The sequence below is a fragment of the Pan troglodytes genome, chromosome 15 (genome assembly GCF_028858775.2).
Source record: "Pan troglodytes isolate AG18354 chromosome 15, NHGRI_mPanTro3-v2.0_pri, whole genome shotgun sequence".
Taxonomy (NCBI): Eukaryota; Metazoa; Chordata; class Mammalia; order Primates; family Hominidae; genus Pan; species Pan troglodytes.
In genome coordinates this window covers 102,806,701-102,834,681 of record NC_072413.2, presented here as the reverse complement: position 1 = coordinate 102,834,681, position 27,981 = coordinate 102,806,701, and the positions used below count along the sequence as shown (strand labels likewise).

Genomic DNA, 27,981 nt, shown 5'->3' with positions numbered 1-27,981 from the left:
GAGAAAGGGGTCTGTGTCCCACTTACTCATTCCATACCCGGGCCATCTGCCTCCCAGTGGACTTCGGACTGGGTGTCCGGGCTGACCAAGTCCACCCAGCAGGGAGGGCTCTGGGCTGTCAGCTGTCACAGCCCACCCTAGACACCGCTCCTCCTCTGTCTGGTGTCTGCTCCCAGCTCAAGGTGGGAGCCAGGCAAGGTGTGCCCCTCTTCTCCCACTCCCCAGCAAAGTCCCCCTTTTGTGAGTGTAGCTGCCGGTACCTAGGTGAATGGTTGCCTCCCCTCGGAGCCTTCCTGCTCCTTGGAGGCCCACCTCCAACTGACCTCCTGTCCTGGCATCCTCCCGCACTTCCCCCAGAGGCACAAGGTCTTGGGATTGGGCCTTTTAGGACACTCTTGGCCGCCCCCTCCACGCCCCCCAGAGTGGGGCAGCCTGAAAGTCAACCTAAGCCACCCCCGCCCCGCGCGCGGAGGCAGAAGTCCGGGATTCGTCCCTGACCTGTCTCGGGCCCCTTCTGCTAGGGTCACGGCAGAGCGAGCCCAGAAGCGCCGGGTCACTTTACAGACGGGGAAACTGAGGCCAGAGAGGGCGTGGCCCCGGGACGGGCTGGCTGGTGGCCGGGCTCCGTTAGCGGCCCAGCCTAGGCCCCAGGTCGCCGGGAGCTGCCCCTCAGCCCGGCCGCGCGCTCCCCGGGCGCGCTCCGCCCTCGCCGCCGGCCGCGCGGTGGGGACGCCCCGGGCGGCGGAGGCGGATGTGGGCGGGCGGCTCCGGGCGCGGGGCGGGCGCGGGGCGGGCGCGGGGCGGGGAGAGGGCGGGCCGGCGGCGGCGGCAGGACCGAGCGCGGCAGGCGGCCCAGCGCAGCCAGCGCGGCCCGAAGGACGGGAGCAGGCGGCCAAGCACCGAGCGCTGGGCACCGGGCACCGAGCGGCGGCGGCACGCGAGGCCCGGCCCCGAGCAGCGCCCCCGCCCGCCGCGGCCTCCAGCCCGGCCCCGCCCAGCGCCGGCCCGCGGGGATGCGGAGCGGCGGGCGCCGGAGGCCGCGGCCCGGCTAGGCCCGCGCTCGCGCCCGGACGCGGCGGCCCGGTGAGTCCCCGCCCGCCGTGGCCGCCCGGGCCTGGATTTCCTCCCCGCGGGCCGGGCCGCTTTGTTCGCGGCCGGTCGGGCCGGGGCGCGAGCCGCGGCGCCGCCAGAATGGAGGAGCGGGAGCAGGAAGTGGCCGAGCGGGCCTGGGCGGGGAGGGCGCGGGGCGCGCGGGCCCGGCCAAGGGAGGGCGGCCCCACGCCGGGTGCCGGGGGTGCAGGCTGCCGGCCCCAGCCTCCCTCATGACCTTGGGGAGGCCGCTCCGCCGGGCGAGGCCGGGACCCGAGAGAAGGGACGCCGCCGGGCCTGGAGCCGGGGCTCGGGGTGCCCCTGCGGGCCGTGGGGCTCCCCGGGCGCTGGGCCAGCGAGGCAGCCGGCGGAGGTGCCCCGGGGTTGGAGAAAGACTCGCCGCGGCCGGCCTTCAAGTTTGTGGGAGGGCCCCGGAAGGAGACTTCATTTCCCACGGACAAAAAGTTGTACGTGGTGGCGGGGTACCCAGGCTAGCCACAAAGGACTGTGACCCTCCTGGGCCCCGGAACTGCTTCCTGTCTTGGGTGGGCCCTGGAGGTCCTGCCCGCCCATCCCAGAGGCCAAGGCTTGGAGGGCAGCTGGGGCTTGCCCCTTAGATTGAGTATCCTGGGGCGCTAGCGAGCTTGGTCCTGTCGGGACGGCCTCTGAGTGCTGCCTTGGTCAGCGGGTGGGCTTGGGCCCCTGCTCTGCAGCCAGAGGCCGCCCCACATTCACTCCTGGGTCTCTCGGCCTTGCTCCAGGCGGCCACTTCTTGACTGCTTTGAGTCCCTCATCCGAGCGAAGGGCGGACGGAGTCCATTGGTGGGGGTCCGGTTGCCTCTCCCGGGAGCTGTGTAGACTTCTCCTACACCAGGGTTCTGGAGGCAGATGGAGGAGCCCTTTCGAAACACAGAGTATTTTTTTTTAAGTTGTGACTTAATAATAGTAGCAAGAATATGTGCTTATGGTAAAGGCAGGCGGCAGGTACAGAGGCTGTGGGAAGTTGGGGTCCTTCCGCCCCCACGGGCAGCCCTGTGCTGGCCTGGTGTATACGTTTCTGTGCAGACGTACACCACCCTGTGTGTGCACAGATGTATTTTTACACATGGCTCTGGACAGCTGTCTGACTCTGTCAGCAGCAGGCCTTGGAGGGGCTCAGGCCCGTGTGGGGGTGGGGGGACATCCAGAGGTCTTTGAGTCCAGCCCTCTGCCTCCAGGCCACGCCCACTCAGTGTTGTCAGAGCCCCCTGTGCCTGAGGCGTGCGCGGCTCGGAGTCCTGCCCTCGGAGTCCTGCGGTGCCTTCCTCGAGTCTGGCCTGCTTTCCATCCTGCTAAGTACTTGGGGCAGTTCCCTCTTTGGGTAAGGTGTGGTCTTCCCTGTCCTGGCATTAGACACAAGGCAGTGGGCCTTCCTGCCATTCTAAGTGTAGCTTAAGACAATCAGTGCAAAGCAACCCTTTGTGGGTGTCCAGCCCTTGCCTCAGGAGGCCAGAAAGGTGGCCTGAGGGGAGAGCGTCTAAGCTGGCTGTGGAAAGACCCATGTTGGGATCCATTCCACAGAGGTCGTCAGGGGTCTCTGCCTGGCCTGGAGGTCCCAGAGAGGACCCTCCTCCCCTCAGGAAGGCCCATCTGGAAGGGTAGCAGAGGACTGCTCACAGGAAGAGCATGCGAAGTGCTCTTTCTGGGGATGCCTGTAGTTGGTGATGTGGGAACTGGGTTTTGAGGGATGCCTAGGAGTTCATCCATCAGAGGGGAAATGAGGAAGCCATGCAGGATCAATGGATAAAGTGTGCTCAGGTGAGGGTTGGCTGGTGGGCCGCTGCAGGGCGGGGGCCTGTCCAGTGCTCCCCTACTTACTTGCTGCCTCCCGACTGCTGTAATTATGGGTCTGTAACCACCCTGGACTGGGTGCTCCTCACTGACGGACTTGTCTGAACCTCTCTTTGTCTCCAGTGCCCAGCACTGGGCCTGGCAAAACCTGAGACGCCCGGTACATGTTGGCCAAATGAATGAACCAGATTCAGACCGGCAGGGGCGCTGTGGTTTAGGAGGGGCCTGGGGTTTCTCCCAGGAGGTTTTTGGGCTTGCCCTGGAGGGCTCTGGACTCCCGTTTGCGCCAGTGGCCTGCATCCTGGTCCTGTCTTCCTCATGTTTGAATTTCTTTGCTTTCCTAGTCTGGGGAGCAGGGAGGAGCCCTGTGCCCTGTCCCAGGATCCATGGGTAGGAACACCATGGACAGGGAGAGCAAACGGGGCCATCTGTCACCAGGGGCTTAGGGAAGGCCGAGCCAGCCTGGGTCAAAGAAGTCAAAGGGGCTGCCTGGAGGAGGCAGCCTGTCAGCTGGTGCATCAGGTTAGGGAGGCTGGGAAGGCCTTTTGGGGATGGGGGTGATTTGTCCAAAGGCTGGGGGAGGTGGGAATGGGGAGGTGAGCAAGGCAGCAGCTCTCAGAGCCTGGCTGTTGCGGGTGGTGGTGGCAGGGGCTGGGGGCTCTAAGCCTAGAATAAGGAGAGGCCCAGGTCCAGGGAACTGTGTTCAATTACATGGATTTTACACTTGGCAGCCCTGAGTGTTTTGGGGAGAGGGAAGGCAGGCGGGCAGATGGGGGTCAGAGAGCTTAGAGGGATGGCAGCCCACCTGGGAAGGCAGGTGCGGGTGGAGCCCCCAGGCACGTGCAGTGGGTCTCTGGCTCACCCAGGGCGAGGAGCTGCCCTTAGCCGGGCATGGCCTCACATTCAGCTTCCTTCGCTTCTCCCAGAGGCTGTGGCCAGGCCAGCTGGGCTCGGGGAGCGCCAGCCTGAGAGGAGCGCGTGAGCGTCGCGGGAGCCTCGGGCACCATGAGCGACGTGGCTATTGTGAAGGAGGGCTGGCTGCACAAACGAGGTTAGTACCCGCTGCCAGGGCTGGGCCTGGGGAGGGAGAGACGGGGGTAGTAGCCCCAGGGTCTGTGAGTGCCTGTGCCCTGCTGCGTGGGAGGGGCTGCCTCCCCTGGGGCTCCTGGGCTGGCCTAGGGTGAGTGTCCTGGGCCCCATGTCTTCCCACGGCATGGAGGGCACGGCCTCGGGGAGGCCAGGAGGATGAGGCCCTGTGCAGGGCCGGCCATCTGAGTGGCTTCCTGGTGTGGGCCCTGGCAGGCGGGGGAGCTGCTGCCAGCCTCTCTCCTGGCTTTCCTGGAAGGCAGCGAGGACACTGGGCTGTTCCAGGGTCTGGCACGCTGGCGGCCCAGGGCACTGCCCAAGGGCTCCTGAGGGCAGGGCAGGGCTGCTTGGCTTGGCCTGGTGCCTGCTTCAGGCCTGAGCTTTGGGGGTGGGGGGAATCCGTACCGCCTGGGCACAGGGCATGTTTGCCTTGGAGCTGCAGAGCTGGCTGAGCCAAGTCCCCCAGCCCCTGTGTCCCCCTCCTCACTCATTTGGCCTTGCAGCCTATGGAGGAGGTGCTGCCCGAGGGGCCTGGCCAGCAGCTGGGTGGGATGGGAGCTGGGGACATAGCCCCACCCCTTCCAACCCTGTGCAGGCCCTTCTGCCTCACCCACCCTCCATTGCTCAGCGGGGTGCGGTGGAGTCTGGGTGGCTGTTTTGCTCCTCTGTCCTGCTCGGGTGGGCTTCCTGTTCAGGTCCAGGTCCTCTGGCCAAGTCACTCTCTTCTGCCCCAGGCAGAATCGGTCCGCCCTCTCCTGACTTCTTTTTCCAGACTTGTTCCCTCCTAAGTTCTAGTGATCTCATGCCAGCAGCCCCCCCGCTTTACGTACACCCTCTAGCAGATGGGTTTCACATCTGGTAGTGGGGAGACCCCAAACACAGCTGGAGCAGACAGGGAGGTGTGGCAAAAGTAGGTGTCACAAGATGGGGCATTGTGGGATGTATAGGAGCTCACAGAAGAGCAGGCCTAAGGAGCCACAGGAGCCTGGGGGTGGGGTGAAGGAGTGACCGAGATGAGATGCTGGGGGAATCAGGGGTGTGGCTGGCTGTGTGTTTGGAGTGTTTGAGTGGGCAGCTACCAGTGATGGCACGCGGGGCCTCGAGATGAAGACAAGGAGGCTGCAGACGCCTGTGGTCCTTGGGGAGCTTCTGGCCCTGCTTCCCCCCAAGGCCTCCTGCCCCATCCTGCCTTCTCCATCCCCTCCCCGTGTGCTGTCCCCTGCTTGTTCCCCAGGAGTCCTGCCACCTGTGCCTGGAGGTCCTCACCTCACCTCACAGCCCTCTTTGGTGTCAGGGACCCCCTGCCCCGACCCTGGCCCTGTTCCTCTCTGTGTCACATACAGTCTGCTGCCTGGGGCCGCTGCTTCTTTATCCTTGGCAAATGTGTGTTTGTTGATAGACTGTTGGATCTCGGGCTGACCCAGGAGATGCCAGGGCCTTGACTGCCCAGGGGCCCAGGCCCCAGTTACTGGGGCACCCATCAGCCAGCTGGGCCTAGGCAGGAGTGCTCCCCCGAGGCCAGGGTGATTTTCAGGTTGCTGCTGATGTCATGCCTTCAGGAGGGGCCTGGCAGGGACAGGACATCAGGCCCAGTGGGGCGTCCAGAGAGCTGAGTTTGAACCCTGGTTAGCCACTCTATCACCATGTCCCTTTCCAAGAGCAAGGTCATTGAGCTCCTTGGGCCTCAGTTTCCCCATCTACACCAGGGAGCGGTGGTGGGAGAGAGACCTGGTGGAGTGGAGAATGGCTTGTGGGCAGCCCTGAGTTGGGGTCCGGCCAGCCTCAGCAGCCTCTGGGCTCTGTCATCTGGCCCCTAGCCTCAGGCCAGGAGAGAGGGTCCTGTACCTCAACCCCCGGCTCTTCCTCCTCCATCCCCAGTGTAGTGGGCGCTGAGGATGGGAGGTGGCGTGGATATGACATATGCCCTTGGCAGGCATAGCCCCTCTTGTTGCCAAGAGCAGGTGGCGTCCACCCGCACGTCCGGCTGCTGCTTGCGGAGGAAAGCCTGTCCTCCGGGGCCTGCCGCATTTCCCCACTCCCGTCCCTGGGGTCCCCTGTGTGTCTTGCAGATGTGCTGTGCCACCCTCCTGGCAGGGCCAGCCCCACCCGCAACACTGGTTAGAGGTACTAGCTGCCTTCCTGTCCCTAGCGGGGCTGTGCTGGGCTGACCCCACCCGTGCTTCACGGTGCTCAGGCCTGGCTGGGGGTGGGGAGGGAGGGAGGGACGCAGTGACTGTCCTCCAGGCCCGGCCGCAGCCCCTTGCAGACGCCGTGTTCCACTCCCCCCCAACCTTGCTCCTGCAGGTCAGGGTGCTTGTCTCGGAGGCTGGCCCGCACCTGTCCCCTTTGCCGGGACTCCCCACGGCCATGGCCTGGGGCACTTTGGTTCTCAGCTGAACCCCCAGCTGACAATCCCACCACGGCTACTTGGGCTGGCCACACGTGGCGTGATGGTGCCTTCGGGGGTGATGTGGTCATGGAGATGAGAGGGGACGGGTATGCCCTGTGTGTGAGGGGTGGGGTGGCAGTGTCTGCAGGCTCCTTCTCCTGCTCCTTGGGAGGTGAGCGTCATCTCTGGGAAGTGGCCCAGGCTGCTTTCTGTTGTTCTGATGTGTGTGCTCTGAGTCAGAGGAGCTTCAGGGACAGAAGGGACCGGGCATGGGGACACAGGAGTTCCGGCTGCAGGCCTGTGTGGACCTGTGGCTGGACCCAGGCGAGGCCTCTAACAGGGAGATGGTTCCTGGAGGGTGAGCTTAGGCTGTTAAGGGCAGGAGCTAGTGAGGAGGCTGGTGGGGCCTATAGGGACGGGGGGCCAGATGTCCCCTCCTGTTTCGGCTGTCTCACTGGATAAGCAGCCCAGCTCAGCTCTGGCCATTGGTGGTCTGGTGGGCTCAGTGTTGCTCAGACGTTTGCATTTTCAAAGATTTGTTCTGTTGTGTGAAGTCTCCTGATTTTTGAAGGTTGACAATTTTAAAAAATCAACCCTGGGCCAGGGCGCAGGTCTGGCTGAACTCGGCCTCCAGCCTGCAGTTTTCCTTCCTTTGATAGCTCCGTGCCAGGCTTTGGCCAGAGGCCGTGTGGCTCTTTTGAGGTACTTTCCCCCAACAGCTTGCTCACCTTGCCCGCTTGCCCCAGAACTCCTGGGGCCGTGCACCAGCCTGGCTGCAGCCTAGCCCCGTGGAGAGCTGCCCTGGTGCAGCCCCGGCCTGGAGCCTGTTTTTGTCTACTCACGGCTGTCTTCCTGAGCGTCCCCCCGTCCACATGGCTGGACCAAGTGGGTCAGGAGAGGGCCGAGGCGGGTGGCCGGGATGCTGGGACCCAGGATGAGGCGCTCTGGGCTCTCGAGACAGGGCTGGGCCTAGGCCAGGAGTGGGTGCCGGCCGCAGGGGCACCACCTGGACTCCCTCAGGCTGGTCGCTGTCTGAGAGGGGCCGGGGAAGAGCTGCAGGCCTGGCTGCCTTCGGCAGGCTGTGACCCAGCAGGCCAAGGCCGAGTGGGCGGGGATCGAGGGAAGCTGCCTGTGGCGCGTGGGTTACGCGGCAGACGCTCCTGAGTGTGTGGGCAGCGTGTCCAAGCCACGGATCTGGGTGCCTGGCCGGGCCCGGGTGACACGGGACCATGTGTCCATGCGGCTCACGGAGGGTCCAGTCTCCGGACATCTGAGTCCTTGCCATGCCCTACCCCGGGCCCATGCCTGGCATAGACCCCCCAGTCCAGGCCTCAGGGCAGCCCCCTCACCACTCCTGCTGAGTTAGCCCCAGGCGTCCCGGTGGGGAGTATGGAGGCTGGTCTCTGACCCCAAGCAGGTGCCCAGGCTGGGCCTCCTTCCCACCCCCTCTCCCCGCCTTGAAGTCCTGGCACTGGCTGTCCCTGCGGGGGGACACTGAGGCAGGGAGAGAGTGGTTCTACCCCAGTGTGTTACTTCGCTTTGGTGAGTGACATAGAACCTCACTGCATCCCCAGCTGCTGCTCAGCCATCCAGCTGGTCCTGGGGTCCCTGCGTGAGGTGGGGGACCTCAGAGGGTACAGGCCACTCCCCTTCATCCTGGAGGAGGCCTTGGCTTTGCTGAGTAAACGCCCTTGAGAAGAGGTGGGGGGCTCCGAGCCCACTCCGGAGAGCAGCTGCTCGGAGGGCCCCGCAGGGCTAATTGTGTGTGTGCAAATGGAGGCTGCTCATTACCCCGCCAGGATGAGGGGCCCAGCAGGACCCTGAGGGAGGGAGCCCGCAGACTCTCCCCTCAGCCTGTGGGAACCTTTGGGCTCCAGGCCAGGGCTGCCTGTGCCTCCTGGGCCTCAGTTTTTCCCAGGCTGTCAGGTGAGGGTCAACCCCAGGCTGCGTCTGGGTGGCTTCAGTGTGAGCCCCGTGGGCCCTGGGCTGGTTAGTGCCAAGCTCCGCCTCCCCTGGGGGAGCGTTGAGGGTCTGGAATGGCCCCCGTGGGCAGGCCAGGGACAGAGATGGGGAGGCAAGTGTGCTGGCTCCTGGTGGGAGGGCTGGGCAGAGAGTGGGGGTCCCAACAGCCCTGGGCCTACCCGGGAGAGGGGCAGGAGGCACAGGCTGGTGGAGGTCATGGCATGGCTGTGGTGGAGGCCGCCAGCATCAGGGAGGTTCCTGTTTTGGGAGCTTGTTGAGTTCTCACTTCAAAAACAACAAAAGAGGAAGCCGAGGTGGCCTTGAGTGGGGGTGAGGGGTCACTGCTGGCCCCAGCCCTGGACCTCAGCCCCCACGCCTGGTGGCTCCTGAGTGGACAGCTCTTCTTCCTATGTGTTTCTTGGTCACTGGCCCTCTCTGGGCAGGGATGCCCTGTGGGGGGCTGGACTCCGGGAAGGGAAACTGAGGCCCAGGAGACTGGACAGAATGTGGGTGGAATGATTCCTGTGCTGGGGCCTAGACCCCTGCACACCTTGCGCTCTCAGGAGAAGCCTGGCTGGGTTGCATCAGGCCGGGTTCCTAGAAGTCCTGCACGAGGCTGAGCGGAGGGAACTGGCGCGGCCCCCGCTGGCGTCCCCTCTGCCTGGGCACACCCGGCCCGGCTTGGGGCCAGCACCCTGCCCTCGGGCCCTCCCATAGCTGAGACTGGTGGCTGTGGCTCTGGGCCTGCTCCCCAGGCCACCCTGGGTGGGCAGATGCCTGCTGCTTCTGTCTGCTTGGACCACTGTGCCTAGTCCCATGGCCTCAGGAGAAGGTTCCCCCAGCCCAGCGCTGGGGCCCTGGGCAGGTTGGCAGAGAGCCCTGGGGCTCCAGGCCAGGATGGGGCTGTTGGGCGAACCCTAGGCCCCTTACTTCCTCATCTCCAATGGGAGTTCCCTTCCCTGCCATGCCGCCTTTAGGTGTGTTTTCCTTGAACCTTAAGGAATGACAGGTTTGGATTTCAGAAACGTTGGAATTGAGGGGGTTGGGAGTTCATGGGTGACTCTACTGCCAATGTTGGGGGCTTTGGGGTGGGATCCTTGGGGCGCTGTGTTTGGGCTCACACACCCCCCAGGCGGGCCCGGTGACCGCAGACCCCACCCATACCCTGTAACCTGGCGGGCCCACCTGCCCAGGCCCTCAGCTGGTTGTCCAGCTCAGGGGTGGAGACACCCCCTGGGCAGGCCTGGCGGGGAGGTGGCTGCTCCCTGGGCCTGAAGAATGCAGAGAGGCCCTTTGGCTGGCCCGGGTCTGGCTGGCCTCCCCACAGACTGGGGCCAGGGGCACAGCAGCTAGGTGTAGGGCGCGGAGACGCTGAGCGCACAGGCTTGGTGAGGTGTGCGGTGAGGCCATGGGGGTCAGGGCCACAGTGTCCCAGCAGGCCAGGGGATCAGAAGGAGCACCCTCCACAGCTGGCCGTGCTCTGAGGGCCCTCCTGCCCCAGGCGTGGCTCTAAGTTGGGGCAGAAACAAGAGCAGGCCGATGGTGGGGAGATGGAAGGCCCCTCTCTGGCGGGTGCTTCCCATGGTCGGTGTGGAGGACGAGGTCCCTACTGCCTGGTTCCAGTTCTCCCAGCAATGCAGGGCACTTTTCCTGGGGTGTCAGGGATTGAGAGGCCAGCACTGGAGCCCTTCAACTGCCAGGGGCCCTGCCCAAGAGAGACGGGAGGAGGGAGGGGCTGTGGGCATGGCTGCGTGCCCCCGGCCGAGCCCCGGAAGGAGCCTGTGCCCGTGCCCACTTCCTTTCCCGAGGGCAGTGTCTACATGTGGGACACTGTGGCCAGCCCTCCCTCGCAGCAGGCGCTGTGTGCTGTCCCCATGCCCAGCTTCCTCCCACGCAGGGAGCGAGGGTGAGGGCCCTGGGAACCCACCGGGTGGAGGGCACTTGGCAAAGCCTGCTGCAAGTTATGGGGAGAGTGGGCGGGGGCAGAGTAGGAGGTGCCAGGGAGGGGCTGCAGCCTCATCTGCAGGGGTCCTGAGTAGGCAGGGTGGGCCATGACATGGGTGGGGCTTGTTTGGGGCAGACCAAAAATGAGGTGGGGGACAGGGACAGGGACAGGGTCTTGGGATGTGCTGGGCTCTGCGATGGATGGGTGTGTGGCAGGTGGGGTGCCTTTGCCTGCCCGAGGGGTGGGTGACGGGCAGTGCCTGTGGGGGAGGACATCCAGGCCCAGGTGGTCTGTCAGGGGCAGCACCAGGGAGGCCCAGTACCCCACCCAGTAGAGCCCCAGGAGAATGGAAAGCTGAGACCCAGGTGCTTCCCTGGAGTGGCAGGAAGAGGGGCCCCAGCGCCTCTAGCTGTGCCTCAGCGAGGTGGACGGGGTCATGGTGGTGCCGCCTGCCCGCACCCATGTTCCTCCTGGTATGTTTGTGTCGGGCTGAGGCCTGCTCGGTGGTGGAGCGGAAGGAGGTGAAGAATTTGCAGTTCGTGTCAAGTTACAACCCCTGCCTTGGCGGCAGGACCTGGGGTCTCTGGTCATGATCTGCCTCTGAGGGTCACCTCCCCTAAGTCTCCGTTTCCCCAGGGAGCTGATGGGCATGATGAGCCCTGCCCGCCCTGCCTGCCTGGTGGGCTTTCTGGGAGAGCAGAATGGGTCCTGGGCTGGGAGAGGCCCAGGCAGGTGGAGCGCCAGTCCTCTGCCTGGCGGGAACAGACACCTCTCCTTGTGCAGACTGGCCACTTGTGCCCCCTCAGAAGGGCTTGTGCTGGGAGGAGCAGTGGATGTATTTCACCCACAGACCTGGGGGCTCCAGCTGAGTGGGGTCAGCTGGCCTCCGTTGTGTGGCCCCTCTCCTGCCCCCACCCCAGCCTGGTTGTTTACAGGGTTCGAGGGCTGCTGGTAAAGGGGTGTGTACTCCCGGGCCCGGGCAGAGGCCTGGCAGGCCGGGCCCTTCGCGGTGAGCTGTGCGGTTTCCTGGCAGGCGGGGAGGGTGGGTTGCGGGCCCCTCATGGGCTGCCGTCAGTGGAGCCGTCTGCTCAATGTGCTGGAGAAGGTAAATGGGCCCCCGGCAGCTGTCGGGGCGATGGATGTGTCGGCAGTGGGGACCACGGTGGCCGCTGTCAGCTGGCGCCCGCTCCCAGGGCCTGCTGGGCTCACTTTGCTGTGGAGAAGCAGCTCGGTGCCGCCTGGCACCCTGCCAGCCGCTGCCACCACCGTCTCTGCGAAGTGTTTATCCAGCAGTTTCCTGAGAACTGGGGACTTTGAGAAAATGTTCAGGGAGCTGAGGACGTGGTGGCCTAGAGGGGCTGACACACCTGGTGGCTCAGGAGGTGGTCAGTCCCGGGACGTGGAGGGCCACCAGCTGGCCCTCAGGGGCCCACCCAGTCCTGCCCGTGGCGCGTGGGTCCTGGCCCCCAGGTCTAAGTGGGTGCCGCTTTGGGGGGCCTGACCCACAGTGTGGCCTGGGACACGTGTGCGAGGCGTGGAGAGGGTGGGCTGCCTGTGACTGTCCATGTGGTCCCCGTGGTGGTGGTGGGGTGGGTTGGGGGAGGCCAGGCAGGAGCAGCTTCCTCTCAGAACCCCGGTATTTGGTCCAGGAGGACTTCTGGGAAGGAACCCTCTTTCCCTGGGGGTGCTCCAGCCCCTTCCTGGGGATGAGCGGGGTTGGGGATGGAAGGTCACTCCTGCCGGAGGGCCACCCGGGACATCGGGATGCCAGAGGGACCAGGGCTGGGGGTGTGTGGGGCCCAGGAGGTGCAGGAGGAGTCGAGGGAGCCTGGTCTCCGCTGTCCCCCCGGGCAGGGCACAGGAGTCTGGCCAACTGCCTACCCCCCACCGAGGGCAGCCACCTCCCATGCCTGGAGCCCTGGGCCATGGATGTGCTGGCTGGTGGGGAGGGTTACGGGTTTCATCAGGCACAGGAGCCCCTGCCCTTGTGGCTTCACAGGACCTGGTCTTGGATAGGTGCAGTGTCACAGGGTTAAGGGTCAGGGTGGCTCCCACCCGGCCCAGGGCTGGCCTTGAGAGAACCCTGAAGGGTGGGACCGGAGCTGCTGCCTCCCACTGCCCAGGGGGCCAGCAGGAGGGTGAGACTGGAGCTGCTGCTTCCCCGCTGCCGAGGGAACCCGCCATGGGGCAGGAGGGTGGGACCGGAGCTGCTGCTTCCCCCTTGCCCAGGGGACCAGCCATGGGGCAGGAAGGTGGGACCAGTCCCCAGTGCCGTCCTCCACTCGGCCCCCCACTCAAGTCTTCTGGCAGTGGTGTGGGGTCCCCCATCCGGACTTGCTGACATTTCTGAAGGGGCACCGAGCCCTCTTCCCTGCCAGACCCTGAGGCCCAGGCCGGGGCTGCACTGGGACCCTGCCTGCTCCAGGTCCCGGGTCTGAAACATGTGCAGCGGGTGGGGGCTTGGGGGTTCTTGAGCCCAGCACGGGGGTGTGAGAGTTAGGGACTGAAGAGGCCCCCTGGGCCTGAATGCTGGGCGGTCTCCACTGCCCTTGGGAGTGGCTGCTGGCAGGAGATGACTCTGGCTGTGTGTGGGGTGGGGTGTGCCCTGGGCTCCCCATTTGTTGCCTGCCTGTACCCGTCTGGAGTGAGGGCCTGGCGTGGCAACCTGGGGGTCTGTGCCCACTCTGTGTTTGGTGCCCTCAGCTGTGCAGGCAGGTGGGTGGGGTGGTGTTGGGGGGGTGACTGGGGTGGGGTGGGGGGATGCCAGCTGGCCGATGGTGGGGAGATGGAAGGCCCCTCTGTGGCGGGTGCTTCCCATGGTCGGTGTGGAGGACGAGGTCCCTACTGCCTGGTTCCAGTTCCTCCAGCAATGCAGGGCACTTTTCCTGGGGCGTCAGGGATTGAGAGGCCACTCTCCAAGTGGACTGTACTCCTGCCTCGAGTGGGGGGCATCTGAGGACCACAGCAGGGTGGGGCACTCAAGTAAGTCCTGGATGACAGGTTCCAGTTCCCCTGGGGACCCTCAGGATAGCGAAGGAGAAGACTCCATGTGGGTTGGTCTCTGTGTGAGGGGTCTGGGAGGGCAGCCCTGGCTGATGTGTCTGTGCTCCCACCCTCCTGAGGGACCCGGAGTAAGCAGGTGCAGGCCTGCAGGCGTCCTGTGGCCATGAGGACAGTGATGCTGGGCCCCGGGTGGCTGTCTCCTCCACCTGCCCCGTCCTGTGTCACCCCAGTCCTGGATCAGGGAGTAGTGGGGCCCTGCCGCATCTGCTGTTGGGGCTGGCCGCCCACCCAGCATCCTGTCTGGGCTGAACTCATTAAGATGCGCGCCACGGCCCTGGCTGCAGCTGGCACCCCCCCAAGTGATCCTCTAGCTGACCCTCTAGGCGAGAGATGAAGAAAGAGAACTGTGTGTCTCTGGACCCCTTACCCCGGGTCCCTGGGGATCCTGCTCCTCCCCTGGAGGGGTCTGTGTGCTGGGCTGGGATGCTGAAGACAAAGGCCACGTGAGGCCCCTTCACTCACACCCGTCTCCTGGGGTAGGCCCTGATCGCCGTCTGTTCCCTGGGTCTGTGGGGCCAGGCGAGAGGAAGGCACTGAAAGCCCAGGGCCCATTTGGGCCTCTGCCCATCCCAGGACTCCCCAGGAATGCTCGGGGCTGGGCACCTGTCCTCTCCCACCCCCCACGCCTGGTAAGCGCCACCCCTGGGCCTGCCCCTCCCGCACCCCCAGATCCAGCTCCCAGAACCCCCCAGATGCAGCTCACAGAACCTGGGGCTGGGCTTGTGGCAGCAGGGTCAGGGGCAAGGCTGGGGTTGGGCACGGGAGCTGCGTGCTCGGGGGCAGCACGGGGCCATGCTGGGCACGGTGGGGGCTGGCAGCAGTTGGTGGATAAGATGGGTTTCAGGGGTGCCGGGCCTGGTCGCTCATCAGTCTTCCCGCTCAGTTAGCGTCCCGGGGAGTGGCAGCTGGCAGGATGGGAGGCACTCCATCAGGGGCCGACAGCTCCAGACTGGCACGCAGGCGGGTGGGCGTGAGCGGCGGGGTGGCCCAGGATGGGGGACGGGTGGGGTGGGCTGCATGCAGCCCCCTGAGCCTGCTCTGCTCTCACTGAGAGCCCCTGTCTGCCTGCTGCACCTGCAGGGGCCCTGTGGCTGGGGGAGGGGACGTGGGAGGCGGGGTGGAGCTGCGTGGCACGTATGTGCGTGTGTGTGCACACTCGGGGGTGTGCGAGATCCCAGGTCAGGGACAGGAGCCGGCGCCCAAGGGTGGCAGGACCACGCCTGCTCGGCAGCCCACTGGCAGGGGCATGGAGGGCTTGCGGAGTGGGTGGGGTCCCCTGATGAGTGCTCTTGGGCACAGGGGCAGATTCTGGGCCCTGGATCATCCTCCCTGCAACTGGGTGTTGGCCGTCCTCCAGAGGTGTCAGGCAGCTATGAGTGGGCTGTGGCTGTCCCCTTCCTGGTCCACCCCAGACCTGACAACAGCCTCTCCCCACACTCAGGCCCTGCTGGGTGGGGTGTCCCCACCCTCCACCAGCATCCCCCCAGCAGCCCTGGCTTGGGCAGAGAGAGGGCTGGTCTTGTGGAGACCACGCCCCGTGGTGCTGGTGGGAAGGGCATCGGGCAGCTGGGGCTGGGGTAGGAGGGAGAGGTCACCTGGCCAGGGGGTGGCCATTTGTCGAGCCTTGGTGGCTCACCTCTTATTAAAGAACTGCCCCGTGGCTCCCTGGAAAGTAGAATGCCTGCTGGGATGCCCATGACCCATGTCCTCGGAGCTCCCCTGGGGCTGCTGCCCTGCTGGGACTTCCCTGTGCACCAGGGAGGGCTGGACGCGTCTGGGCTCACCACGAAGACCCAGCAGGACTGGGTGGTGGGTGGTCTGGTGATGGGACAATTGCTTGTCCCCCACATCCCTCCCGGTGTCCCTGTCTGGGGCTCAGTGTAGCATGAAAACCCAGGCCCCAGAGCTCAGGGACCCCAACCCCTTACCCTGGCCCCCTCCCTAACCCCTGCCCAGTGACCCCCTCCCCAACCCCTGCCCAGTGGCCCCTCAGATGAAGCAGTTGCCTAATTAGTAAGTTCCCTGTTGTTCAAACTCCTTGCTTGGCAAAATGTAAGTGGAACATTTTTTTCCGAGTGTCAGTATGAAAAATGGTACTTGCTGGGCTATCACCGAGGACAGCTGCTCTGATTCTGAAGTGTGAACGCCTGCGTACGGCTGATGCTGCAAAACTTGAGGGAGAACGTTCCCGTGTACCTGAATGACCCACGGGTGGGACGCGGCAGGGCCGACGGCGGCAGGGCCTGAGTGTGGGTCTCAGCCTGGGGACTTGACACCCTCTGTGCCCTGGGGCCCCTGCCCAGCTGGCTGGGCCACCTCCGTGTCTGGCTTCATCGGCAGTCCCCAAGACGGTGCTCCAGGCCCCTAGACAGGGAGTGCGATCCCACGGCAGTGGGCAGTCCTGTCCCGCGAGCCCGGCCCTCAGTCTGAGTGGTGCTGACCTCTAACTGTGGACGCCATGCTCCATCCTCCTGGTGGGTGGCGGCGGGGCGGGGGGGGGGGGGCGGCCATGCTGGGCAGCCCACACAAGCCACTGTCACCTGCTGTCGCCACCTGGCCGACCCTGGTTGATTGGGGAATGCTGTCAGCCCTGCAGCCCCTGTGGCCATAGCTGGAGCCCGAGCTGCTGCTGGTGCCTGCTGGGGACTGGCTGGTTTAGGGCTGCCTCCTCCGGGAAGGCTGTGCAGACTGGCCCAGACCTCTTCCCAGCCTCCTGTCCATGGTACTCCATCCCCTGCGTCCAGCTGGCCCAGCCCGTTTTCAGACACAGCTCGGGGTGGCTCTTCTGAGAGGGGCACTGTGGTGGGGCGAGTCTGCCTTCCCGTTGACCCAGGGCCATTTCTGTCGCTGGCCCTAAGAAACAGCTCCCGCACCGCGCCTGCCCCCTGGGACTCAGGTGTCCCGGGCACATCTGTCCTGGCACACCCAGTTCCTGCCTGGCTGCCTGGCGAGGGTCTGACGGGTAGAGTGTGCGTGGCTCTCACCACCCGCACGTCCGTAGGGGAGTACATCAAGACCTGGCGGCCACGCTACTTCCTCCTCAAGAATGATGGCACCTTCATTGGCTACAAGGAGCGGCCGCAGGATGTGGACCAACGTGAGGCCCCCCTCAACAACTTCTCTGTGGCGCGTAAGTATCCCCTTGGCCTCTCGGGATTCAGATTTGGGGGTTGGCTGGAGCCCTCTTTGCCCACCAGGCCCCACGATGGGGGTCCCCTGGAGCCTCCATGTCCTGGGCTGGCAAGCAACAAGCACTGGCTGGGTGGGGGTCTCTGGGCCGAGTCCCGAGGCTGGCTGGGCAGGGGTCTCCGGGCTGAGTCCCAAAGCTGAGGCTGGCTAGGCAGGGGTCTCTGGTCCGAGTCCCGAGGCCGAGGCTGGCTGGGCAGGGGTTTCTGGGCCGAGTCCCGAGGCCGAGGCTGGCTGGGCAGGGGTCTCCGAGCCGAGTCCTGAGGTTGGCTGGGCAGGGGTCTCCGAGCCGAGTCCTGAGGCTGGCTAGGCGGGGGTCTCTGGGCTGAGTCCCGAGGCTGAGGCTGGCTAGGCGGGGGTCTCTGGGCCGAGTCCCAAGGCTGGCTGACCCTGGAGCAGTTCCCTGGTGCCCATGCTCTGGAAGCTGGAGGGTCCGGACAAGTGGCAGCAGAGCCCAGTCTCAGGGTGGACAGCTGCCCCGGGGGCCCCTCCTCCAAGGGGGGTAGATAGAGCCCATCAGGGCCTCTCCTTGGGAAACCCCTTGGGTGAGGGGGCAAGAGTCCATGGGGGTCTCCAGCTCTGAAGCCTCCATCACTCGAGGAAGAGCTCGTGCTTCTCCCTGCACAGGCTCTCAGCCTCCAGACCCCATGGCAGAGCCTTTGCTTCCCCTCTGTGAGGCTGCCTCCTTGCCCATGGAGGGGCAGGTGCAGAAAGGCCAGCGGGGGACCTTGGCCGGAGCATCCCACAGAGATGAGAGACATGTGACACTCCCTGCTCCGCCCTGCTGTGGCTTTATTCCTTACCTGTAGCGGGGGCAGGTGCGACCCTACCCATGTCAGACGGGAACCCTGGCATGGAGACCCAGGCGCCCTGCTAGGTGGGAGGCTGGGGACATGTGGGCCTCCCAGCATGGTCCCCATTTTCTGTGTCCCTGTCCTGGAGCCCAGCTCTGCCTGTGGCAGCCAGAGACACGGGTTGGGCATGCAGGTGTGACTGAGTGGCTAATTAGGGCCCAGTTGTGGGCCATCTATATGTGGCAGGGCTGGGTAACTGCAGGCCTCTGGGATCTGTCTCAGGCAGGTCTGTGGTGCAGAGCGAGGTGCCCACCAGGGGCTGGCCTTAGGTTCCATCCCCATGTGCTGCATCGGCCCCTCCCCTCCAAGTAGCTCTGCCCTCCTTTCTTTGAGGCCTGCGGTCCTCCGACTCCCTTGACCTTGCTGGACCCCCAGGTTCTGGTCCAGGGTCTAGGAGGAGGTTAAACGCAGGGAATCCGTCCCCAGGCTGGACAGGGAAGGACTCCCACCCTTGGTGCCTGCAGGTATAAGGGGAGGTGGGGTCAGTCTGGCACCCTGGCTGCTAGGTGGTCTGTGGCCAGCAAACCGTGCCCTGAAGCTTCTAGTTGGGAGGGGCAGAGGCCTTGCCCTGCAAAGCCCCAGGCTGAGGGGCTGGGGTTGGGGTGGGGTTTACCAGGACCTGGTTCCTGTAAGCCGAGGTCTCCTTCCCTGACTCTTCCAGCCTCAAGCCAGCAGTAGCAGGGCAGCCTGATAGAGTAGGGCACCCCAGGGGTGAGGGGAGACCAGGAAGGCAGACACCCCTGTCTCCTGACAGCCTCGTAACCATGCAGGAGACTCACTGTGACTTGTCCCACACCCTCCCCAGTGTCTCCTCAGTTGGGGCTGGGGGCTTCAGGGATCAGGGAGAGGCTGGGTACCAGCAGTGTGCCTGGTGGCACCTGGGACAGGGCCTTGCTGGGGGCGGGTGCTGTGGGTGTGCTCGCCAGGCCGAGGCATTGGGAAGGAACGAGGTGGGGAGCTCTCTGGAGAGGCACACGGGTGGGTACCAGCTGGAGGTGTTGCCTGAGCAGCTGGCAAGGCTGGGGCCTTCAGATTAGGCCATAGGTGAGTGGCCTGGAGCGCCTGGCCAAGGAGCAGAGCTGGGCAGGGGCCAGGGGCTGTGCTGGGCCTCTGTCCGGGGGCTTTTCTCTGGGGAACGGTTCCGGGGCAGTGGGCTCGAGACTCTGGCCCTGGGGATTGCACATTGGGGCAGATCGGACCATCCAGGAGCGAGTGGGAGGTGGGTGTGCCGGGGCTTCACACCGGTTTCCACTTTTCTGGCCTGTGTTGACACAGGCCACCCTCCCCACCAGGCTGGTCCCGAGCCCCCTCCTGGCCCCCAGGCCTGGAAGACAGCTTCCTTGCTGCCTGGCCAGGCCCCCTTGTGGTTGCCAGGGCCTCGATGCTGGAATGTCAGAGGCCCCCCACTGGCCCCTCAGCCTCCTCCTGCTTTGCACAGGCTGGGCCAGAGCCTGCCACGGAGCCCCAGCGGCTACACACTCCACTCACTCACACCTCTCAGGGCCCCGCACGTTCCCACAGCCCTCAGGGTGTACGTGCTGTAGGTGTGGCTGTGCCCCAGGTATGTGTTCCCCAGGTGTGCTTGTGCCCCAGGTGTGGCTGTGCCCCAGGTGTTCGTGTGCCCCAGATGTGGCTAGGTGTCTAGATGTGTTCTAGATGTCTGTGTATTCCAGTGTGGCTGTGTCTCAGGTGTGCGTGTGCCCCAGGTGTGCGTGTGCCCCAGGTGTGGCTTTGCCTCCAGTGTGTGTGCCCCAGATGTATGTGTGCCCCAGGTGTGGCTGTGTCCCAGGTGTGCGTGTGCCTCAGGTGTGTGTGTGCCCCAGGTGTGGCTTTGCCTCCAGTGTGTGTGCCCCAGATGTATGTGTGCCCCAGGTGTGGCTGTGCCCCAGGTGTGGCTGTGCCCCAGGTGTGGGTGTACTCCAGGTGTGGCTGTGCCCCAGGTGTGGGTGTGCCCCAGGTGTGGGTGTGCCCCAGGTGTGCGTGTGCCCCAGGTATGCATGTGCCTCAGGTGTGCGTGTGCCCCAGGTGTGGCTTTGCCTCCAGTGTGTGTGCCCCAGATGTGTGTGTGCCCCAGATGTATGTGTGCCCCAGATGTATGTGTGCCCCAGATGTATGTGTGCCCCAGGTGTGGCTGTGCCCCAGGTGTGCCTGTGCCCCAGGTGTGGGTGTACTCCAGGTGTGGCTGTGCCCCAGGTGTGGGCTGTGCTCCAGGTGGCTGTATTTCCCAGGTACTCAGGGTGAGGTTGGGAAAAAAGCAGGACATTTCTACACTAGGTGGGACAAGCAGGTTTCTGGGGTGCCCCCCTCATGCCAGCCGTTCTGTGGGATCTCCATACCCCTCATCCTCTGAGGCCTGGCGCACGGCAGGGCTCAGAGACTGAAGGAAGGACTGTAGGAGTGGACGATGGTGGGGTTTTGACCTGACACCGGGCCAGATGCCCTGTGTGGCTGCCTCAGCCTGGAGTAGAGTGTCTGAGCTGGAACAGGGGTCCTAGCCCCACTCTGTGAGGCGAGAAACTGAGGCTTGGAGAGAGGAAGAGATGGGGCTTCCCAGGACCTGGTGGGTGGTATGCAAGGGGAGCTGGCTGGTGCGGCGGGGGCTGTGGTGAGGGCCCTGGGAGGGGCAGGGGGATGCACGCAGACAGAGGCTCTGCCTGCCCGCAGAGTGCCAGCTGATGAAGACAGAGCGGCCTCGGCCCAACACCTTCATCATCCGCTGCCTGCAGTGGACCACTGTCATCGAACGCACCTTCCATGTGGAGACTCCTGAGGAGCGGTACGTGGGCTGTGGCGGCCAGGCCAGGCGCTTGGGCAGCCCCAGGGCTTAGGAGGGACACGGGGATGGCGGGGTGCTGGCACCTCTGCCTGTAGCCATCCTCACTCCCCAGTGCTCCCAGGCCCTCCTCGGAGCCCAGTTTGGAAACTGGCCCAGTCCTGCCTATGGGGTTTGGGTGGGGAAACTGAGGCTGGAGATAAAAACTGGCTAGGGACCGGGTGCAGTGGCTCACGTCTATAATCTCGGCACTTTGGGAGGCCGAGGTGCGCAGATCACTTGAGACCAGGAGTTTTGAGACTAGCCTGCCAACATGGTGAAACCCCCATCTCTACTAAAAATATAAAACAGCTGGGTGTGGTGGTGCACACCTGTAATCCCAGCTACTTGGGAGGCTGAGGCACAAGAATCGCTTGAACCCGAGAGGCAGAGGCTGCAGGAGCCGAGATTTTACCACTGCACTCCAGCCAGGGCAATAGAGCAAGACTCCGTCTCAAAAAAAGAAAAACCCAGTGGAGAGGGCCAGTCCTGCTTGGGGGGCGGAGTCCTGCTGTGGGCCTGAGTCCTGCTGTGGGCCTGAGTCCTGCTGGGGGTTGGAGTCCGGTTGTGGGGACAGAGTCCTGCTGGGGGGCTAAGCCTGGGTGTCCCCCACGTCCAAGAGGGCTTCGTGACCCTGAGTGTATGTGGCCAGACCAGGTCAAGTGGTGGCCTCCTCAGGGCCGTCTCTGGGGACCCCGACAGCTGTGGGACCACGCTTGTGAGGCTGGTGGGTGGGTGAAAGACGTGGGGTGGAGCTCCCGATCTGGTGCAGGCCTGCAGCCTCACCTGACCTCCTGCAGGGAGGAGTGGACAACCGCCATCCAGACTGTGGCCGACGGCCTCAAGAAGCAGGAGGAGGAGGAGATGGACTTCCGGTCGGGCTCACCCAGTGACAACTCAGGGGCTGAAGAGATGGAGGTGTCCCTGGCCAAGCCCAAGCACCGCGTGGTGAGGCCTGTCCCCACTTCTGCCTGTGCCTGGGGCTGCCTTGGACTGTGGAGGGCTGGGTGGGTCATGGGGTCCCAGCTCGGCCCAGGAGACACTCAGCACTCCACGGCATCTCCACCTAGGCCGGTTTTCCATGTAGGGCGCAGCTGCCTCCCAGGTGGGTCCTCTTCCCCATGTCAGAGGAAAACTGGGGTTGCTGAGCCCTGCCAGGCTTGGGCAGTGTTACCCCACCCTTCCCTGAACCCCATGCTCTGAGCTGGGGCCGCAGCCATGTGTTCTCTGTAAGCCTGGACTCCCCGCTGAGCCCAGTAGGCCACCAGGTGTGAAGTGGGCGCCTCTCCTGGCTCTGCCTCCGACTCTGGGGCCCCTCATGCCACCCCACGCGTGCCGACCAGCTGGGCACTGTTGGCAGCGCCGCGTGCTGACCCTGGTGCCTGCCCATAGACCATGAACGAGTTTGAGTACCTGAAGCTGCTGGGCAAGGGCACTTTTGGCAAGGTGATCCTGGTGAAGGAGAAGGCCACAGGCCGCTACTACGCCATGAAGATCCTCAAGAAGGAAGTCATCGTGGCCAAGGTGGGGCCGGGGCAGTGGGGCAGGGTGGAGATGAGGGTGCGGGGCGGCAGCTCACCCAGCCCTGCTTTACAGGACGAGGTGGCCCACACACTCACCGAGAACCGCGTCCTGCAGAACTCCAGGCACCCCTTCCTCACAGTGAGTGGGAGCCCAGATGGGGCTGAAGGGCTGGGGCCAGGTAGCGACTCCTGGGGCTGTCTCTAGGGGACGATGTCCTGTCTTCTTGGGCACGTGAGGGCTTTACACACCGCGGACTCCGCCGCTGGTGAGACAGGCCTGCCCTGGAGGGTCAGGCTGTGGAGGTGCCCAGTGTGGGCTAGGGGCTGTGCTCGCTGCTCCCGTGTGCGGGCAGGTGGGTGCGGCAGGTGGCCCTGGTCTTCCTTGCACTCTGCCGAGGCTCCAGGAGGCCCCAGCTCCCCATGCCCTGCAGCCCTGCCTGCCAGGCTTTTGTTGAGGCCCGGGCTCTGTCCTGCAGAACCTGTTCTGGGGACTTGGCCCAGGAGGTATTTACTGTGAAGGGGGCCAGGCTCCAGCCACTTGGTTAGTTCCAGGTCACTGTGTTTGGGGACGATTCTCCTGCAGATGGGGCCTTTGCTTTAAAAGCACGGTCGCCTGTGGTGGAAGGCGGGAGGGTGGGTCTCGCCTGGGAGGGTGTGTCCTCCCTTTGCCAAGGCCCTGGTGCTGGGAGCACTGTCACCTGCTGAGGTCCCAACTCACCCTGGAGGACCTCAGCCCAGGCCACCTTGCTCACCTTTCAAACACTCCTTGGCACCTCAGGGGCTTCCGGGGCCCAGCCTGATGGTGGCGTGGCATGAGGCAGTGTGGTGTGGGGCAGTGTGGCGTGGGGCAGCGTGGCATGGGGGCAGTGTGATGTGGGGGTGTGTGGTGTGGGGCAGTGTGATGTGGGAGTGTGTGGTGTGGGGCAGTGTGATGGGGTGTGTGGTGTGGGGGTGTGTGGTGTGGGGGTGTGTGATGTGGGGGTGTGTGGTGTGGGGGTGTGTGGTGTGGGGGTGTGTGATGGGGTGTGTGGTGTGGGGGTGTGTGATGTGGGGGTGTGTGGTGTGAGGCAGTGTGATGTGGGGGTGTGTGGTGTGGAGGTGTGTGGTGTGGGGGTGTGTGATGTGGGGGTGTGTGGTGTGGGGCAGTGTGATGGGGTGTGTGGTGTGGGGGTGTGTGGTGTGGAGGTGTGTGATGTGGGGGTGTGTGGTGTGGGGGTGCGTGGTGAGGCAGTGTGATGGGGTGTGTGGTGTGGGGGTGTGTGGTGTGGGGCAGTGTGATGGGGTGTGTGGTGTGGGGGTGTGTGGTGTGGAGGTGTGTGATGGGGTGTGTGATGTGGGGGTGTGTGGTGTGAGGCAGTGTGATGTGGGGGTGTGTGGTGTGGGGCAGTGTGATGGGGTGTGTGATGTGGGGATGTGTGGTGTGAGGCAGTGTGGTATCAGGCGGCGTGGTATCAGGCAGCGTGGTGTCGGGCAGTGTGGTGTGGGGCTACGGGCGGTGTGGTATCAGGCGACGTGGTATCAAGCAGCGTGGTGTCGGGCAGCGTGGTGCGGGGCTGCCGTCCTGCCTGTGGGGCCGCAGTTCCAGCTCCGCTTCCTTGCAGGCCCTGAAGTACTCTTTCCAGACCCACGACCGCCTCTGCTTCGTCATGGAGTACGCCAACGGGGGCGAGGTAGGGGCTGGGGCTGCGGGGGATGGACTTCGCGGCCTGTGGGCCGCCCATGGTGGGGCTGGTCCTTCCCGGAGCCTCGGCTACTCTCCATGGCACCAGACGGTGCTCCCTGCTGGGTGGGTGGTGTGATGCCTGCCCAGGCAGCTGCCTGCTGTGGGGTGACTTGTTCCTGCTGAGTTAGGGCTTCTGAGACTTTCCAGGCCCCCGTGCCCTCTGGTGGCTGGTCCCTTCCCTGTGCAATGCCGAGACCCGGTCTGAGAAACCCCAGCCCTGCAGGCCATGGGGGCAGAGGCCCGAGCCACGGCTGTGCCTCAGGTTGCGCCTCCCGCAGCTGTTCTTCCACCTGTCCCGGGAGCGTGTGTTCTCCGAGGACCGGGCCCGCTTCTATGGCGCTGAGATCGTGTCAGCCCTGGACTACCTGCACTCGGAGAAGAACGTGGTGTACCGGGACCTCAAGGTGCGCTGGCGGGCAGGCAGGGGGCAGGGCCCTGGGGGCCTGGCGGCACTGACCTGAGGCACCTTTCCCCTAGCTGGAGAACCTCATGCTGGACAAGGACGGGCACATTAAGATCACAGACTTCGGGCTGTGCAAGGAGGGGATCAAGGACGGTGCCACCATGAAGACCTTTTGTGGCACACCCGAGTACCTGGCCCCCGAGGTGTGCGCCCCACCTGCGTGCATACGCGTTGCTGCGTCCCCGCGTCCTGAGCACACGCAATGCTGTGTCCTCTCTGTGCCCCCTCTGTGCCCCAAGCACGTCACACCTCCCCCGGCAGTGTCCCGGACACCCCTTGATGCCGAGTCCTGCCCATCTGCCACCCGTGCAGGTGCTGGAGGACAATGACTACGGCCGTGCAGTGGACTGGTGGGGGCTGGGCGTGGTCATGTACGAGATGATGTGCGGCCGCCTGCCCTTCTACAACCAGGACCATGAGAAGCTTTTTGAGCTCATCCTCATGGAGGAGATCCGCTTCCCGCGCACGCTTGGTCCCGAGGCCAAGTCCTTGCTTTCGGGGCTGCTCAAGAAGGACCCCAAGCAGAGGTGAGGGCCGCCCATCCCGGCTGCAGGCTACACCTCCATCCCCTCATCCCCAGGCTGCACCTGCCCCTGCGCCAGGCGGTCCTGGCACCTCCCAGACTACACTGATAGCCAGAGCTTGATGTCCTTGGCCAGGGCTGATCTCCAAAGCCTCAGGCCCAGGCAGAGTGGCGGGCAGGCCGGGGTCAGTTGGGCCTCTGTCCCCAACCCTGCAGCCCGCACCCACCCACTCAGGAAGCCCCTGCCCTGCCGTGAGCTCTGTGGTGCTTTGCTACCCACAGCTGCTCAGGGACGCTGCACCACCGGCTCCCCTCCCTGGCCCCGGAACGTCCTGTCTGGCGGGCCCTATATCACAGGAGGAAGGGGCCTGAGCCCAGGGCCTGGGCAGGTGGCGGTACCGACACTGTGGCCTTGTTTCCTGCCTGCAGGCTTGGCGGGGGCTCCGAGGACGCCAAGGAGATCATGCAGCATCGCTTCTTTGCCGGTATCGTGTGGCAGCACGTGTACGAGAAGAAGGTGCGGCTGCTCCCCGCATATTCACGCGCACGCATGCTCCCCACATATCCACACTCACGCATGCAGGTGGCACGCTCGCCAGATTTCCCACACACTCGCCCTCACCTCGGGAGCCTGCTGCAGTCCTGGTACAAGGAGGGCCTTGCTGCACCAACCTCAGCGCCTGGTGCTCAGAGGCTCTGGCACTGCCGGGTTCCACCAGGAAACTGGCCTGGTCCTCATTTCCTCCTCCCCTCGGAGGTGTGTCACACTCTGAGTTTCCTCCTCCCCTCGGAGGTGTGTCACACTCTGAGTGCCAGCCTTGGGGTTCCCTTCCCTGACGCTGTGCAGTGAAGGCTGGCTGGTGGTGGACCAGGGGTGCTGCCCCTTGGCCTCCACGAGTTCCTCCTGTTTGACCTCAATCCCTTCTGCCGCAAGGAGAGCCCAGCCCTATTTCTGGCTGTGCAGGGACAGGGACAGCACCTACTTTTCTGGCACATGGGGGAGTCCGCCCTGGAGGGAGGCAGCTCTTTCTGCATGAGTCGCCATCCTGGGTGCTCATCTTTCAGGGACCCTAGGAGCCCTGGCCATCACCCCAGCTGATGGGGTCTGCCAGCTGGGTTCGGAAGCCTGCACTCTGAGGTGCTGGGTGCCCTGTCACCAGGTGTGCTTCTGCCCCGTTCCCAGCCTGCCCCTCCCCTGAATGCCTGTCCTAGGCCGTGTGCAGCTGGTCGGGCTGGGCAGCCCTGGGACCCAGCTGGGCACCTGTCCTCCCATTAACACAGGGTGCCCTGGTCCTGGTCCCCGTTCCTGCCTTGAGGCCTGCCACCCTCCTGCCCTGCCCTCCAAGGGTATGGGGGGCCTGGGCAGCACTCAACCTCTGCCCAGCCTTGACCAGAGACCCTGCTAATTGACAATGGACAATGCTGGTGCCCAGGCCAGACTCTGGGGTGGGGCAGTGCTTGAGGGGGTCCTTGACTGTGGGACCTGAGGGGCTCTCTGGCAGCTCCTCACGTGTGCACATCACCTTATAGTCACCCTTGATCCTGGGTCATTGAGAGTCCTGTCTGCAGCCAGATGCCAGCAGGCTGTGGTCCTGTAGTCCCTGAGCCATGGAGGCAGGGTGGGCTCATCCTGTGCACCTTGTTCCACAGTCTCCCTCTTTCCCAATTTACAAGAAGACCAATAAGAAAAATAAGAAAACAAGAAAGAAAAAGGAAAAATAAAGTCATCACCTCCTGGTAGCAGGGAGGGTCTCTCAGAGCTGGGCTGCACTACCTCCTGTCGCCTCCTGGGGCTGCTGTGAGGGCAGCTTTGCGTCTCAGCTGTTGAGGGTTGTCTCCGTGCTCCTGCACCCCTCATGTCCCTCCCTCCCAGAGCTGCCTCTGTGGGGGGCTGGTGGCTTGCTGCTCTCTGACGTCAGTCCTGCCTGGAGACCCCTTGGAGATCCAGGTGCTTTGAGGGTCTTGAGCACACTTGAGGGTGTGCTGGGAGTGGGGAGCGAAGCTCATGACTGTCCCGTCTGCCCACCTCTGCAGCTCAGCCCACCCTTCAAGCCCCAGGTCACATCGGAGACTGACACCAGGTATTTTGATGAGGAGTTCACGGCCCAGATGATCACCATCACACCACCTGACCAAGGTGAGGGGCCACTGCCTGCCCCCGCCCACTCCCTTTTCTCTCCACACTCAGAGAGGCCTGCAGTGTTCAGCTTTTTTGGCTTCAGATGTTTTAAAATCTAAATATTTAAAAAGGTTCCTTTTGGAGAGTGCCAATGATCAGGGTGGGAGGCAGTGCTCTGAGGGCCCAGGTCCCTGTGTCAATCTGTGGGGCCCTGTCTCAGTTTCCTGGCAGTATGGCAGCGTGCTGGCCGCGCTTTAAGAGGTTGGCTTCCTACTGGAGCTGTGGGTGGGTGGAGGTGGCAGGGAGGTGGGGCACCCGGGTCTGAGCTGTCTACACCCACAGATGACAGCATGGAGTGTGTGGACAGCGAGCGCAGGCCCCACTTCCCCCAGTTCTCCTACTCGGCCAGCGGCACGGCCTGAGGCGGCGGTGGACTGCGCTGGACGAAAGCTTGGAGGGATGGAGAGGCGGCCTCGTGCCATGATCTGTATTTAATGGTTTTTATTTCTCGGGTGCATTTGAGAGAAGCCACGCTGTCCTCTCGAGCCCAGATGGAAAGACGTTTTTGTGCTGTGGGCAGCACCCTCCCCCGCAGCGGGGTAGGGAAGAAAACTATCCTGCGGGTTTTAATTTATTTCATCCAGTTTGTTCTCCGGGTGTGGCCTCAGCCCTCAGAACAATCCGATTCACGTAGGGAAATGTTAAGGACTTCTGCAGCTATGCGCGATGTGGCATTGGGGGGCCGGGCAGGTCCTGCCCATGTGTCCCCTCACTCTGTCAGCCAGCCGCCCTGGGCTGTCTGTCACCAGCTATCTGTCATCTCTCTGGGGCCCTGGGCCTCAGTTCAACCTGGTGGCACCAGATGCAACCTCACTATGGCATGCTGGCCGGCACCCTCTCCTGGGGGTGGCAGGCACACAGCAGCCCCCCAGCACTAAGGCCGTGTCTCTGAGGACGTCATCGGAGGCTGGGCCCCTGGGATGGGACCAGGGATGGGGGATGGGCCAGGGTTTACCCAGTGGGACAGAGGAGCAAGGTTTAAATTTGTTATTGTGTATTATGTTGTTCAAATGCATTTTGGGGGTTTTTAATCTTTGTGACAGGAAAGCCCTCCCCCTTCCCCTTCTGTGTCACAGTTCTTGGTGACTGTCCCACCGGGAGCCTCCCCCTCAGATGATCTCTCCACGGTAGCACTTGACCTTTTCGACGCTTAACCTTTCCGCTGTCGCCCCAGGCCCTCCCTGACTCCCTGTGGGGGTGGCCATCCCTGGGCCCCTCCACACCTCCTGGCCAGACGCTGCCGCTGCCGCTGCCGCTGCACCACGGCGTTTTTTTACAACATTCAACTTTAGTATTTTTACTATTATAATATGAAACCTTCCCTCCAAATTCTTCAATAAAAGTTGCTTTTCAA

General features: G+C 64.2%; 1 protein-coding gene across 3 annotated transcripts; it reads left to right on the top strand.

Annotated features, from left to right (window-relative positions):
* Positions 1-821: 821 nt before the first annotated feature.
* On the top strand, positions 822-27,981 carry AKT1 (AKT serine/threonine kinase 1). Of its 3 annotated transcripts, none has more exons than XM_024348960.3 (14): positions 822-1,083; positions 3,846-3,970; positions 16,366-16,494; positions 20,069-20,180; positions 21,017-21,164; positions 21,609-21,740; positions 21,813-21,878; positions 23,341-23,409; positions 23,741-23,866; positions 23,940-24,068; positions 24,238-24,452; positions 24,878-24,965; positions 26,483-26,585; positions 26,910-27,981. In XM_024348960.3, exons 2-14 carry the CDS (start codon positions 3,925-3,927, stop codon positions 26,987-26,989), a joined length of 1,443 nt encoding a protein of 480 aa, XP_024204728.2. In that variant the 5' UTR covers positions 822-1,083; positions 3,846-3,924; the 3' UTR covers positions 26,990-27,981. The 3 variants fall into 3 exon arrangements, with proteins under 3 accessions (XP_024204728.2, XP_054522308.1, XP_063649220.1); XM_054666333.2 differs by lacking the exon at positions 822-1,083 and adding an exon at positions 2,967-3,441; XM_063793150.1 differs by lacking the exons at positions 822-1,083; positions 3,846-3,970; positions 16,366-16,494 and adding exons at positions 18,113-19,176; positions 19,260-19,361 and having other exon boundaries at positions 19,598-20,180.

Coding starts and splice junctions, on each gene's coding strand:
- AKT1 (XM_024348960.3), top strand. CDS start 3,925: ATGAGCGACGTGGCTATTGTGAAGGAGGGCTGGCTGCACAAACGAG. Junction 24,069..24,237: donor CCGAGTACCTGGCCCCCGAG/GTGTGCGCCCCA, acceptor CCACCCGTGCAG/GTGCTGGAGGACAATGACTA. Junction 24,966..26,482: donor AGCACGTGTACGAGAAGAAG/GTGCGGCTGCTC, acceptor CCACCTCTGCAG/CTCAGCCCACCCTTCAAGCC.